This window comes from Monodelphis domestica, chromosome 3, assembly GCF_027887165.1.
Source record: "Monodelphis domestica isolate mMonDom1 chromosome 3, mMonDom1.pri, whole genome shotgun sequence".
NCBI lineage: Eukaryota > Metazoa > Chordata > Mammalia > Didelphimorphia > Didelphidae > Monodelphis > Monodelphis domestica.
This window is the reverse complement of record NC_077229.1, coordinates 42164388-42178785: the sequence shown is the minus strand read 5'-3', so window position 1 is coordinate 42178785 and position 14398 is coordinate 42164388. Positions and strand designations below refer to the sequence as shown.

At 39.3% G+C, this 14398-nt stretch overlaps 1 protein-coding gene across 3 annotated transcripts in view; it reads left to right on the top strand.

Moving 5' to 3' along the window:
- PTPN11 (protein tyrosine phosphatase non-receptor type 11) overlaps positions 1–14398 on the top strand; it is a 77131-nt gene that overhangs the window by 48350 nt on the left and 14383 nt on the right. For all 3 annotated transcript variants that reach the window (XM_007490025.3, XM_001378836.5, XM_056821719.1), the window contains 7 exons: positions 2402–2498; positions 4479–4558; positions 4694–4852; positions 9646–9777; positions 11149–11303; positions 12153–12220; positions 12617–12768. In XM_007490025.3, coding sequence (XP_007490087.1) covers positions 2402–2498; positions 4479–4558; positions 4694–4852; positions 9646–9777; positions 11149–11303; positions 12153–12220; positions 12617–12768 — 843 coding nt within the window. The remainder of the gene's footprint in view (positions 1–2401; positions 2499–4478; positions 4559–4693; positions 4853–9645; positions 9778–11148; positions 11304–12152; positions 12221–12616; positions 12769–14398) is intronic.

Genomic DNA, 14398 nt, shown 5'->3' with positions numbered 1-14398 from the left:
GTGTACAATTGTGATCTCATTTGACCTTCATAATTACCCTTAGAGGTAGATGTTATTATCACCATTTTATATTTGAAGAAATTGAGGCAAACAGAGGTCAACTGACTTGGCTATTGCCCCACATCTAATAAGTGTCTGAGACCAGATCTGAATGTATAGCTTCCTGACTCCAAGAAACCGGATGCTCTATCCCCCTGGGTTCCTCAACTGCCCCAGGCTTCTCTAGACTTTTCTTCACCTCCTAGGCTTATCCTCTTACCCATTGTTTCCTCAGTTTTTAGAAGCTTTGCTGAGGAATTACTGCTGTCTCTGCTTATGGGGCTATGTTGTACTTTTGATTGGATGATGCTAGATAGATAGAATCATCCATCCCAAAGGGAATACTTGAAGTGAAACTTGCTTTTTTAATTGCCAAAGTTTGGTTCTGGGCCAAGGAGCTGATCATTTTGGACAAACTTCTTTGTTTTTATTCTTGCTCATTTAGTGGTATTTGAAGTAATTGCTCTAATCCAGGTTTGAATTCTTCTTTGAGCTTTGAGTCCCAAGTTCAGATGGAACCTTTTCCGTAATGTGGTAGTATTGACTGACCAAGAGTTCAGAGAGGAGTAGTTGTGAGGCACTTAATCTTGAATCATTTTTAGATTTCAGTGACCTTTTTCACTGTAAAACTTCTGCATTAAATGTACTTTCTGTTTCAAGTTTTAACCAGCTAAATTATTGTGTTATGAGCTGCCTTCTCAAGGTTGAATATTGCATTCGGAAACTAAGATTTAAACACCAATTCAAACTCAGGGTTTATACTTCTCTGTGAAATTCAAAGTAATAAAATGGGAATTTAATTATGTGAAATGCAGCCTTTTGCTCTCTCTGGGAAAATTTCTTGGTGACAAACCACTTAGGTATTCTGAATTCATTTTTTTGTTTTTTATTTTTGCTCCCCTCTTCATGTCTTTTTCAGTGCTAATTTGACCATTATTTGCTATTTATGGTACCCCAGTGAGGCACATTTTATTCTACATCAAGTGAAACCTGCCTGGCAGCCTGTCTTTAGCCCACCTTACTGCCCCTTTTCTGAGAGTAGCCCCTTAGATTCTATCCAGTCTCTTTCTCTATTTTCTGGACTCTCACACTCTCCCTACCTTCTTTTCTTCTTGGTCTCATTTTCCAGAAATGTATCACATGGACTTTGATGGTACTGCAGTTTCTCTCTCTTTTTTTTTTAAACTTTTACCTTGCATCTTAGAATCAATTCTTTGTATTGGTTCCAAGGCAGAAGAGTGGTATAAGGGCTAAGTCATTGGGGGTTAAGGGACTTGCCCAGGGTCACATAGCTAGGAAGTGTCTGAGATTTGAACCTAGAACCTGGCTCTTAATTCACTGAGCCATTCAACTGCCCCCTCTCTTTCCTTTATTATTGTCTTCTTGGGGCAGCTTTCTCAGCCTAGAGTTAGGTAATCAATCTTGTGTTCAAATCCAGCCTCGGACACTGTACTAGCTTGTTACCCTAGGCAAGTTACTTGACCTTTTTTTGCATCTGGAAAATGAGGGCAATAATAGCACCTAACTGTCAAGGTGGTTTTGATGATCAAGTGAGATAATGATTGTAAAGCATTTATCACAGTGCCTGGCACATAGTAGGTAATATGTAACTGTTAGCTATTATTTTTGTTACCTTTGTCTATACTCAACTCTTTGGATTTGGGAAATCCTTTGATTATTCTTAGGGGTGTATAATCTGGTAAAGATAGGCAACTGAATGCTAATAATGAGCTATCCATGCTCAAAAGGCACTAAGAAATAACTTCTCCCTAAACCCAGAGCATAAGAAACCATCTGGAATTATGTGTATGACACAGGTTACCAACTGCCACTCTTAAAGAGTTTGTAACCTAAGTCATGTATCTGGTAAGATGTTTAAGGAGTTTCTGCTTTTCTTTGACTTCGTTTATAGGATGTGTAGATCTTTTCTTCTTTGGTCACATCAAGGAATGGCTGTTTGTATGCCTAGTGCATATTTACTACTTAATAAACATCTGTGCATGGGTGCTCTCTCTTTTTCTTTGTTCCACTCTTTTTCTTTTCCTTTTGTTTCCTTTCCTGCTATTCCTCCCTTTTTTGGTATGAAGTTTTGTCTTCTACCTTCCTTCCTTCCCTGCCTGCCTCAAATTTTGTTTTGAGTTTTCTTGAGGTTTGTATTGCTTAGGGTATACTATAGGAAAAAAGATAAAAATTAGAAACATGGAGACATTATGAAGTTATAGGAAACCTTAAGAGCCTATAGCAGTACTCATGCCTTGTTTTGATTGAATTCTACTTGTTTTTATCTTCTTGATTTCCTAGCACAGGTGGTTCGGGAATATTCTTGGAATTTCTGACATCAATTTCTGTCATTTTTATCCAGACTCTTCAACAGCAGGAATGCAAGCTCCTCTATAGTCGTAAAGAAGGTCAGCGGCAAGAAAATAAAAACAAAAACAGATATAAGAATATTTTGCCCTGTAAGTATCAATAGTCTGCATTTGCATTAATAGTCACTTCCATCAATTTTGCTTTTTCCTAGTAATACTGGAGAGATAGTGGCTTTGTGCCCATCTCACCAGCTTAGAGTCCTTAATCTTTAATTGTAAACAGAATCTATAATGACCGAATTCACTGAAAAACCAGACATTTGTTCACTGAACTCCCATGTTTCTAGTACTACCATTGATTGAGAGTTGGAGAATTTCAGAGTTGAAGAGATTTCACCAGTTATTTAGTTCCAACCCTGTAAAAGGAAAGCTGAAGCCTGAGACCTGAATGTTTGACTGCCTGGAGTAGTTTGGTTTGGTCACAGAGAAGTAAAGTTTAAATTTTTGAACTCTGCTTAGAAGAGGATATTGGGATTGTTCCTGGGGTAGCTTTTTTAAAACCACAAATTCTTGTAGGGACAGGGTTGACCCTTGGGGGGAATAAAAGAAGACCTCTGAAATCTAGGCCATTGCCAGCTCTATTGAGGGTATCTTGGGAAGTCTTGAGATAGTTATGTCCTGTTTTATAGGAATATATTGTACATGTTGATGCCAGCTTCTAGCCATCTTATCTTGGCATGGAAGGATAGCCTTGTAGCTTGGTACACATATCAAGCTTGAGCTGGTCCTCCCAAATAAAAAGGCCCAGCCATGTGAACCAGGTGCTTGTGACTCTAAGGACCAGGTGAGTTCAGCTTAGAGAGGAAGCCTAGGAGCAGCAGGGTGCCCACTGGATGAGGACTTTCTTTTTCAGTCACAATAATTCATGCAACCATCTACTAAGGGGTGGATACAGGGTTAGTGATCCCCAAGGACCAGCAGATTTAGAACTGAAAGGAACCTTGAAGATCCTCTAGTCTTCTGGCAAGAAAGGGTACCCCACATTCTTCCAAGAAAGGATTCTTATGGTATTCTGTTCTAAGTTTTGTTTTTTTTTTTAAACCCATAACTTCTCCTTAGAATCAATACTATGTATTGGTTTCAAGGTAGAAGAGTGGTAAGGCATTTGGCAATTGGGGTTAAGTGACTTGCCCAGGGTCACACATATTTGAGACCAGATTTGAACTTCAGGCCTGGCTTTCTATCCACTTTCTCTCTATCTAGCTGCCTGTTTATCTAAATTTAATACTTTTTTAAGGAGGAAAATGGGGTCAAGTGACTTACCTGAGGTCCCAGCTAGTAAGTGACTGAGACTGGATTTGAATTCAGGTTTTCCCAACTCTCCCTTTCCCCTCTCCACTGTCCTGGCTAGGACTTTTTTTTTTTTCCATGTTCCATCTAAGTTTACAAGAAGGATGGGGAGTGTGGGTGAGGGTAAAAGAAATGGACAGGAAGTTAGTGTGAGCTCTAGATTTGCTCTCAATTTGTTGTGATCACAGTCAAGTCATTGCTTTCTTTGGCTAGAGATATTGCTTCTGTTCAGTGCATTTTAGTGCCTTTAGCTGCAAAAGAAGGGATCTGCAGAAGTGCAGGGTAGAACTTTAGATTTTTAAGCCAGCCTTCCTAAAAGGGTTGGCCTCTTATTCAAGATGAATTTGTTTTGGGTAAGAGAATGGCCATTCTTACTATTCTTACTAGGGGACTGTAGTAAAATCTGGCAAACTTTTACAGTTTTAGATTTTTACTAAGAATTAGGTTTAAAATAGTTTTTTTTAATTTGGTATTTTCAAAATCCAACTTGAAGTCTTTCAGGCTTTCTCTCTATTCTAGGTTGATACTGTTTTATTTATTGCTCTCATGTATTTAAAAAAAAAAAAACCTTTGGGCAGCTTGATGGGTGATTCAGGTTTATTTTCACTGTTCTTATTGGGGATAGCCTCCTAGCATAATATTTTTTATCTAGAGGGAACAGATTTTTTAAATTTTATTTTGGATTAACTCCTTGACAAATTAGGAATTCTTTGTGTAAGTTATTGAAACTTGTTAAAATGGCACTAATAACTTTATGACGGTATCTCTCTTTCTCTCTAGTTGATCATACCAGGGTTGTCCTACATGATGGGGATCCAAATGAACCAGTTTCAGATTATATTAATGCAAATATTATCATGGTAAGCTCTGAGTTTGCACTCTGAAGTTGTGGATATGGGCAACCAATGTTTGTATTTTTTCCTCCTTTCATCTAGAAAAATTACTTCCAGGTAGAAACTTGTCATTGTTTAAGACACATTTGTTTTGATTTCTAGCCTGAATTTGAGACCAAATGCAACAATTCAAAACCCAAAAAGAGTTATATTGCAACCCAAGGCTGTCTTCAGAACACAGTGAACGACTTCTGGAGAATGGTGTTCCAGGAGAATTCACGAGTTATTGTCATGACGACGAAAGAAGTAGAGAGAGGGAAGGTAGGCTATTAGATGGGCTGGAGGATTATGGGGAGAGCTTGAGACCTTGAAGGCCCTGGGGGAAAAAATCTCTATAATGGCAGAAGACTTGTTTCAGGGCTACCTAGCTGGCACTTAGTGATACGGTTGGGAGTCTGACACAGGCCTGTGGCCTCCTAGTCTCAGTGGTTTTTGCAGTGAATCAAGTTTTTCTTTCTTTTTCTTTTTTAATGAAGTATTTTGAGACTATTGGAAGGTTTAAACCATTTTTACCACCGTGGGAGTGAGTCTTATATAACAAACGTGGGCTTTTATGGAACTGATCTATTTTTTTTAAACCCTCACCTTTCATCTTAGAATCATTATTGTATATTGGTTTGAAGGCAGAAGAGTGGTAAGGGCTAGGTAATGGGGGTTAAGTGACTTGCCCAGAGTCACACAGCTAGGAAGTGTCTGAGGCTAGATTTGAACCCAGGTCCTCCCATCTCTAGGTCTGGCTCTCAATTCCCTGAGCCAGCCACCTGCCCTCAGAACTGATCTATTGATGAGGAGATGACATTTTTGAAGGATCACCTAATTCCGTCAGATGACTCAAGTCCCATTTGGTTAACACCAATCACATAAACATTAGTAAGGATACTGTATTTTCATTACTGTGTTTAAGGTGGAATTTTTTTTTTTAAATTTTCACTGATTTCTCTCTGATTTTTCACTTTTGTAGTAGTCATGGCTATACAAAAGAGATTAAACCATTGCTTGGATAGGTGATATTTGGCTTGTGGATAAAAAAATTCTTGTAACTTGAGCCTTGTAGCAGGAATGAATATTGGAACACATGAACCATGGTTGTCATTCTGCACGTTATTTTTATATTAGTATGGTAGAGAAGTGGAAGATTACTTTTTTCTTGTAAAGCCCATTATACAAGTTTGCTACTTAAAGCATGGCATTAAAGACCTCTGTGATGAGGCTTATGTACAATGAAAATTTAACATCTTTCTCCCAAAGGAAACTGCGGTATCATTAATTATCCTTGGATTTATTATGTGGAACACAGATTTGATTATTGCCAACCTTGAAGTGCTTTCATAAATCTGAGAGCGTGCTCTCTTTTGGGTTTCCTGGGCCTGAAGGAGTGAGTCTGAGACCTAGGACTCCCTCCCTTGGGGTCTGCTGTTCATCTAGGCTCATGCCTGAGTGCAAATGCAGGTTCCTGCCTTTCCTTGAAGGACGTGCTGCTGTGAAGGGGAAAGAGCTATGATAGCTTCAGAGTAATTGGTTTGATTTCCTCTCTGAGGAGCTGTCTCAAGCAGATGAGATGGGTGAGGTGTATTGTATTGGCTCTTCCTCACCTAGTATCAGTGTACTTCTAGTCATATACTCTCCTCCCTTCTTTCTCTTTATCCTTAGAATTAGGCTACTTTTTTACTTGCACTTTACTTTTCATATCTTTCCCAACTACTTGTTGACTTAGTGTGCTGGGGAAGGAGTCAGGCTTCATTTTGAAATGATTTTGTGCTGTAACAAAAGATAACAGGAAGATAACAGACAACACTCCTCTCCTTGTTTTCATTTAAAAACATATAACCCTTCATTTCAGCATTAATTTACAGAGGGTTCCAGTGGTGTCTGGCGATCTGCCAGAGTTTGCTCTCCAGGGTAATAATTTTATCTTCTCACCTTCTGTAGAATTAACTGCTTTCAGAAATGACCAAGAACTGTCATTGGAATTAATTGACCAGTGACTGCACTGGATGTAATCAGGAGTAGGAGAATAGTTTACTTGGGGAACATCAAAACTGTATAGAGTCTGTCAAAAATACTCAGATCAGAATTGTGCTTAAGGGAAGGCTGAGTTTTGAATTGAAAAGCCATAAGAAACAGACCATGCTAAAGAACCAATTCCTAGGATTTTTCATTAGCCCCGTGGCCCATATTCCATCCCATGATGATCATTTAAAAACATGCATATTGGAACTCTTTGGGTTGACAGTTGTTTAACTGAAAATTACTGTGGCTCATAAATAGAGAAGGCAGATTTCTTCTTGTAGTTTGTGCTTTAGGAGTTGTGGAAAGTAGATTGGAGCTTGGGATGCTATAGGAAAAAGAAATAGTACCAAAAAGAGAATTCATTTCTAGAATTGATTGCAAATGACTAGGAGCACATTCCTCTTTTAGCATAAAAGTTCTCCTTGTTGCTAGCAAGGAACATTTTTTGGGTGCCATCTTTTTCCTTCTGCCTGTTTTTGAAGTCAGTAGCTATGGGGAACTTGGCTACTTCGACTCTACTGCACACTGCTGCTTATATGTGTGGTTGCCAACATGAAAGTGAAAATGAGGTTACCAATAAAATCATGGGAATGCTTGAAGTTGCAAAAGTTAAATGCACAAATGATGTGTAGTGACTGTACACAATTTATTTACTTTTTGGGCATAGTTCCAAATTGCTTTACTGAATGGCTGGACCAGTTAAGTGTGGGTTAAGACTTCAGAGTTATCTTAATTGCTATTTCTTTAATCATTAGTTATTTGGAGTTTTTTATGTAACTATTGATAACTTTGATGTCTTCTTTTCTTCCTTTGAGAACTTCTTGTTGATATCCTTTGGCCATTTATCAATTGGGGAATGCCATTTATTTTTATAAATTTAAATTAGTTTCTAATGTATCTTGTTAAAGAGTCCTCTATCAGAGATCTTTGTAAAAAATATTTCTCATTCATCTTCTTTCTAGATTACTATAACTACCGTAGTTTGAATTCACTTCTTCTTTTTTTTACCTAGACTATATTTCCCAATTGATTTTCCTATTTACATTCTGTCCTTTTCCCAACCCACCCTTTCTACCTCTGTCAGAGTAATGTTCCTTATTCTGACCATTACTCCACTATTCTCAGAGCTTTAGTGGCTCTTTATTGCCTACTGGATAAGTTAGAATTCTTGATTTTGACATTCAAAACTTGCCCCATCCAATTTTAATCTACTGATTCTTTTCATGAATGCTTAGTGCTCATTGCACCTTCCTTCTCCTCCCTTACTCTCTTTGTAGTTTGTTTCTTCTTTGTCTGCTGCCATGCTGGTAGATTGGTGATGCCTCAGAAGGAAATGCTGCCTTAATTCAATAACTTAGGTCCTGGGGTAATCCTTGTTGGGTTAGTCTAGACCCTAGTCCTACTAAAACTGGAGGCCTTGAAGTCCCATCAGTGTATTTTCCACTAACAAATCAATGACTAATACTCATTCTTAACCAACATTTACTGAAAGTACAAAGCAAACATAATATTTACATATCATTCCACTCATAAACATCAGTCAGTCTCCCCAAAGTGCACTTTATATCTGTAGGTATAGTATGTGTTTGAAGTCTCAGAGTAAATAGAGCACATGAATGGAGAAGGTCAATTCATAACTCTGGAATTACAGATTTCATTATCTTCTTTCTGTCCCAGGAACTTTCCATAAAAATACCCGCCTCAAGGAGATGCCTTTGTGAAGTTGAGCTGATCCTCCCTGTGCTGGATTGATATTTTACTAGTTATGGCTTCTCAGCCGGGCAAATTGATATACTAGTACCATCACCTCTTTGATGCCCTTCTGAGCTCTCCTTTTGCTTACCTGACCTTATTTTTCCGCAGCATCTCAACCAATTAATTCATTCTGAAGTAGTATTAGACACTTTTAGGAAAAGGCAGTGACATTTCCCCCCAGTATTGGCAAAAGCCTCTAATTTTGCTTCTATCCAAGATTATTCTCCACCCATCAAGCAGTAACAGAAGGCATCTTCTGTCTTCTCTCCTCTTTCTATTTTCAGCAACAGGTGGCAGTAGAGAGCAAAATATATCCTCTCTGTATCTCAGCAGCAGGTTGAGAGAGAGAGGGGGGGGGAGGGGGAAAGGAGGAGAGGGGGAGAGGGGGGTGAGAGGGAAAACCCTCAACTTTTTTTTTGTCCAAGTTATAGCCTGTCTTTAACTCTCTGAAGTCTATGCTTTACTGGTATTATCTAACTGGTTTGTCAGCTGGTTCCTCTCTGTGAGAGAACTTTTCTTTTCTTATGGTTAGTAGTTACATTCTCATCTTCTGTTGCTACACTGTCAGGTAAAATACATTTGTCTCACAATCATAAAATAGATCTGGTGTTCCTATTTTTCTAGCTATTAACTTCATGTTCTCTAGTTTTTCTTTAGCCTTTCAGGGCCACAGATATATAGTAGGTACTTAATAATACTTTTAAAAATCCATACCTTGTTAGGGGCAGCTGGGTAGCTCAGTGGAGAGCCAGGCCTAGAGACAGGAGGTCCTAGGTTCAAATCTGGCCTCAGAAACTTCCCAGCTGTGTGACCCTGGGCAAGTCACTTGACCCGCATTGCCTAGCCTTTACCACTCTTCTGCCTTGGAACCAATACGTAGTATTGATTCCAAGATAGAAGGTAAGGGTTTAAAAAAAAAAAAAATCCATACCTTCTTAGAATCAATTCTAATACAAAAGGCTAGGCAAATGGGGGTTTTACAGTGTCACACTGCAAGAAGTTTGAGGACAAGTTTGAACCCAGGTCCTCCTGACTCCACACCTGGTGCTCTATATACACTGGACTACCTAGCTGCCTCTCTTAATAATTTAAAAAATTGAATTAAATTTCCTTCCCTTTAAAAAGTTAAAAAAAATGATGTTGAGATTGCCTGAATTGGTCTTGATCTGTCTTAGTAGATTCAGGTAAACAACCATTAAAACTTGTAAGACTTTAAAATATATTTTCTGAATATTTAGTTATTTTATTTAAGAATTCATAGGTACTAATTTATTTTTTGTTCTTCTCAGAGTAAATGTGTCAAGTACTGGCCTGATGAATATGCTCTAAAGGAATATGGGGCTATGCGCGTTAGGAATGTCAAAGAAAGTGCTGCTCATGACTATACATTACGAGAACTAAAACTCTCTAAGGTTGGACAAGTAAGTACACAGATATAGTTTCGAGTCTTTGATGGAGTAATTTGTGGATGGGAGCTGATAGCCCCTGGGAACACCAGGGAGTAAAGTGGAGGATTTTCTAAACCTTTCCTTTGGTTGGATTAGACAAGTATTGAATAAATTCAGTTTTAAATACAGTCGGTCCAACCAGACTGCTGTAGAGTGATTGGGATATGATGATTTTACTTCCCGAAGAGACAAAGACATTTGGGAGAGATTGTTGGCTTGGTTTGGGGGTATTAGAGAGGGATATTCATTGTGGGCTAGCTAAAAAATGCAGGTTTGATTTCCTGCTAGCAACCAGTCTGCTAGTCTCCATGTTATCTGATGTCTCTTAGCAGCAGATGGGACAAAAGACTTGTCTTTTCCCTCTAACAGCATTAGCAGCATTGTTACCTCTTCTGAGTTTTTCTAGGTACTTTCATATATGTTATCACATTGAATTTCTATGTGAGGTGAAGTTACTCAGGCACATGAGAAAACAGAGGTTTAGAGGCCGCCTGTTGCGGTCTGTGGTATCTGTCCCATCAGTGCCATGTAAAGGCATAGGAAGGAGTTCAAAGGCCTGGCTCATCCCAGCCATTTGAAATGGGGCAGCCTGATGTAGTGGAAAGAACACTGGACTCAGAAGCAGAGGAGCTGGATTCACATTTCACCTTTGTAATGTGTAACCGAGTGAGTGACCTTGCCAAAGTCACTCCAAGTACACAAGGGATGAAGAGACTGCAGTTCAGGTCAAGTTTGGCTGTAACTTGTAATGTGTAATTGGACTAATATGAGGTAAGATTGGACATATGGCGGTGTGGGAGATGGGCTGTGATAGGTTCTGAAGGCTGGCACCAAAGTTTAGAGTTTATGTAGGACTTAGTAGGAACTTACATTTCCATAGTGCTTTAAGAGTGGCCAGGTGCTTTCCATAGATGATTGTTTCAGAAGGTGTATCTTAGGAGCCCATTTCAGAGCTGATGAAATGAGAGAGTGGCAGCAAAATGCTTTACAAACTGACAGTGCTCTGTAGCTCTAAACTCTTACTTTTGCCTAGTCCAATGTCTATGTTCAGAAGCCATTGGGCTTAAAGTCCTCCCGCGATGGACTCACATGCTCAGTCTTTTAGACCAATTACCCAAGTAAGCAAATCTTACCTGTAAAGATTGGAACTGATGATAAAATTGACTTGAAAAGAACTTGACCAAGTTCTGGAGATTGTGACTTCAACTCTTTTGTAGGAACTTTGTCATCTTTAAATGATAGTTTCTTTGGATCATTTTAGTAATTCCCATTGTTCCAGATTTAGGCAAGTTTTCCTCCTTGGAGTATTTAATTCTTTCCTGCTGCTTCTTGGCTCTACTTCAGGGGAACACGGAGCGAACTGTGTGGCAGTACCATTTTAGAACCTGGCCTGATCACGGTGTGCCCACTGACCCTGGGGGTGTTCTGGACTTTTTAGAAGAGGTCCATCACAAGCAGGAGAGCATTCCTGATGCAGGCCCTGTGGTGGTGCATTGCAGGTAATTGTCTGGATCATAGCAGAGCTTTGGGGTGGTCCTGGGTAGTGTCTGCATTTCCCAAGTCAAGGGGCAATGAACGCATTACCTGCTCCCTCTTTCCCCACCCCTCAGCTCTTAGAGGAAAACATGAGTACTTGTATGAAACCTGGATAACAAAACAGTACAAGAAAAGGACATTTGTTACCTGCAATCATGTTCCTTATTGAGTCCACAAGACCATAATTTCAATGAGCAAAGATTTATTGAATGGCTGTTATAGGCAAAGAGCTGAAGCTAGATGGGTTATGGTATCATAATGATACAAAGATGAAGGGCACAATCCTGGCTTTAAGGAGTTTATGTTCTTGTTCGATTTTCTTTTTTGATTATAGTGTTTTAGGCCCTGATCTGGTTGTGGTTCTGAGGTCTTTTATCATGGAAAGAAGAGATTTTTTTTTTAAAGCTACTGTTGATTGCTTTAAATAGACATGACCACTTCCCATGTAGGGCTTTGTGAACTCATGCCTCATGCCTTCATACTGGTGCCCACAAATGTATCATGCCCTACATTTGGGGTAAGCTGTGTGTATCAGGAAGAGACTTTATTTTTGCAAATTATATTTGTACAGTGGGCAAGTAGATGTGTAGGAGGCCACTTAACTTTAGTTATTTGCAAAACTCAACTAAAATATACCTTGTTAAAAATAATCCTCTTCCTCCAACATTTGGAGTGTCATTAATAGTCTTATTTTGAATACCTCCCCAACACAAATGTGCATGCATGTGTGCATGTGTACCATATTCTTCCCTTGAAAGACTTTGCTGTGATTGGAAGAAGAATTAACAGCTTTTTATTTTCTTCATCCACAGTGCTGGGATTGGCAGGACAGGAACTTTTATTGTGATTGACATCCTTATTGACATTATCAGAGAAAAAGGTAAGTTTGCTGCAGGGTCAAAAGCTCAAATTCCCATTTTCATGTTTTTTGGAGAGAGAACAAGTGAACCATGTCAATAGCAAAAAGGAATTTCAGGGCAACAGTCAGACCTTGTGTTTTTCCAGAGTAGTTCTAGCTGATGACATCAATTGTATTTGGCAGAGTGTTAACTGGAAATTGAACTGAATAGGTGTGTCCCCTCTGAATAGGACCCTTAATTGGCTACCCAGATATTATTTTGTGGTACATGGAAGCAAATGATTCTTGGCCATGTGATCCTTGGAGGGACCACTGATATCAGTAGAAAGCCTTTCCTGGACATAAACCCGAATATCAATTCTGAGTGTGAGGAAGCCTAATATATTACCTCAGCCCTGCTCTTGGTTTTCTTCCTAGGTGTGGATTGTGACATTGATGTTCCCAAGACGATTCAGATGGTGAGATCCCAGAGGTCAGGGATGGTCCAAACCGAAGCCCAGTACAGATTTATCTACATGGCTGTGCAGCATTATATTGAGACGCTGCAGCGCAGAATCGAAGAGGAACAGGTAACGTTGTTGTAGAAATTTGCAGGAGCCTTCCCGCCACATCTTCTCATTTGATCTGAAATGATTTAAGTGGAGCCCAGCTCCAGTCTGGGCCATCTTCTGTCCTTTGTAGGCCCTTCTTCAGGACCCAAGCATATTGATGGCTGTTGAATAAACTGGAGAAGGAGCCAGTGTCCAATAGGAGGGTTCTCTGATTGAGCAAGTGTGAGAGAATCATGTCTCATGAGTGACCCTCACATGCCAAGGGCTGTACTTAGGCTTTCATGAATTTGGCATTTTGATCTCTTAGAAAAAAGAATGATAAGGAAATGATTAGAAAGAAAGATTCTGGTTTGTCTTGGATTGTGCATTGAGTGTTGGAAGAACCAAGGACCCAGAGCTCTTAAATTCTTATTGGTATTGTAATCCCCAAATCTTGATCTTATTCTCCCATTTCCATTTCTTAGTTTGAATTTTATCACTCTGTTAACGCCCAGGGTTTGGGGTGGCCAATTTTCAGTGCTGTTGAGTAGTTTGCAAGTATTGAAATTTCAGTTTTAATAAGGTCTGGGTAATGAAGAAGAATTTGAAATTGGAGTCTTTCCATCTAAAGCTTTTCATATCAAACACAAAGCTGAGTTAATTAGGAATATGCTGAGATGAGGAAAATAAGGAGGATGGCTACTTTTTTCTTAGAAGCATAACTCTTGCTGCTGCTGGAGTTATGTCTAAACATCAAAGCAGTTTGTCATATTGCTGTGATTGCCTTCCAAAGATCTAGGCCACAGCCCGAAGCTTTCCTTAGAATAGTAATGGATGCTGCTTTTGACAATTTCTGGGACATCAAAATAGCAACATGTGGCCTGGGCTCAGTTTGCCAGAACTCAAGGCCTATTTGTTCAGGAACAGATCTTGGTCTTCCCTCCATATGCTTGCCAGAATCTTACATGGGAGCTATAGAAATACTATTTGGTTGACATGTCAGCAAAGACTAGTTCAAGGACTTGTTAAGGTCTATGCTTTTTAAGTTCTCTATTTATTAAATCTTTATTTAAAACAGTGTTACTAGGTCAGCACAGGTTGGGAGAATTGAGGTGATTATGCTATAGGTTATCTCATTGGGAGGGTGGGGTATGCTGTAATGGACAAGGTACTGCCCTGGTTAGCTTTGGGATTAGAAGAATTAAGTTTTAATTCAGGATCTGTTGCTTAGTATGGGGGAGCCTTGAGGGCAAATCATCTAACCTTTTGGGTGGGGGCAGTTTTTCTTCATCTGTAAAGAGATGAGATTGGACTAGGTGTTCCATCTAGCTTTTCATTTGTGATTATATTTTGTTTCACTTAATTCAAGTTAAGATAAATAAAGCATTGAAAAAAATGCTTAGTGGGGCAGCTTAGTAGCATAGTAGATGGAGTATCATGCCTAAAGTTGGGAGGAACTGGGTTCAGTTTGGCCTTCGACTTCCTACCGGGGGACCCTGGATAAGTCACTTAACCTTGTTTGCTTGGCCCTTGACCTTCTATCTTAGAGTTGTTACTGGGATTGATAGTAAGATTAAAAAAAAATAAAGCTCAGTATTGTAAACCGTATCTCCTTTGCACTGTATATGTCTTGAATGTCCATAGTAGTTTGCCTATTAAGTTGGGAGGT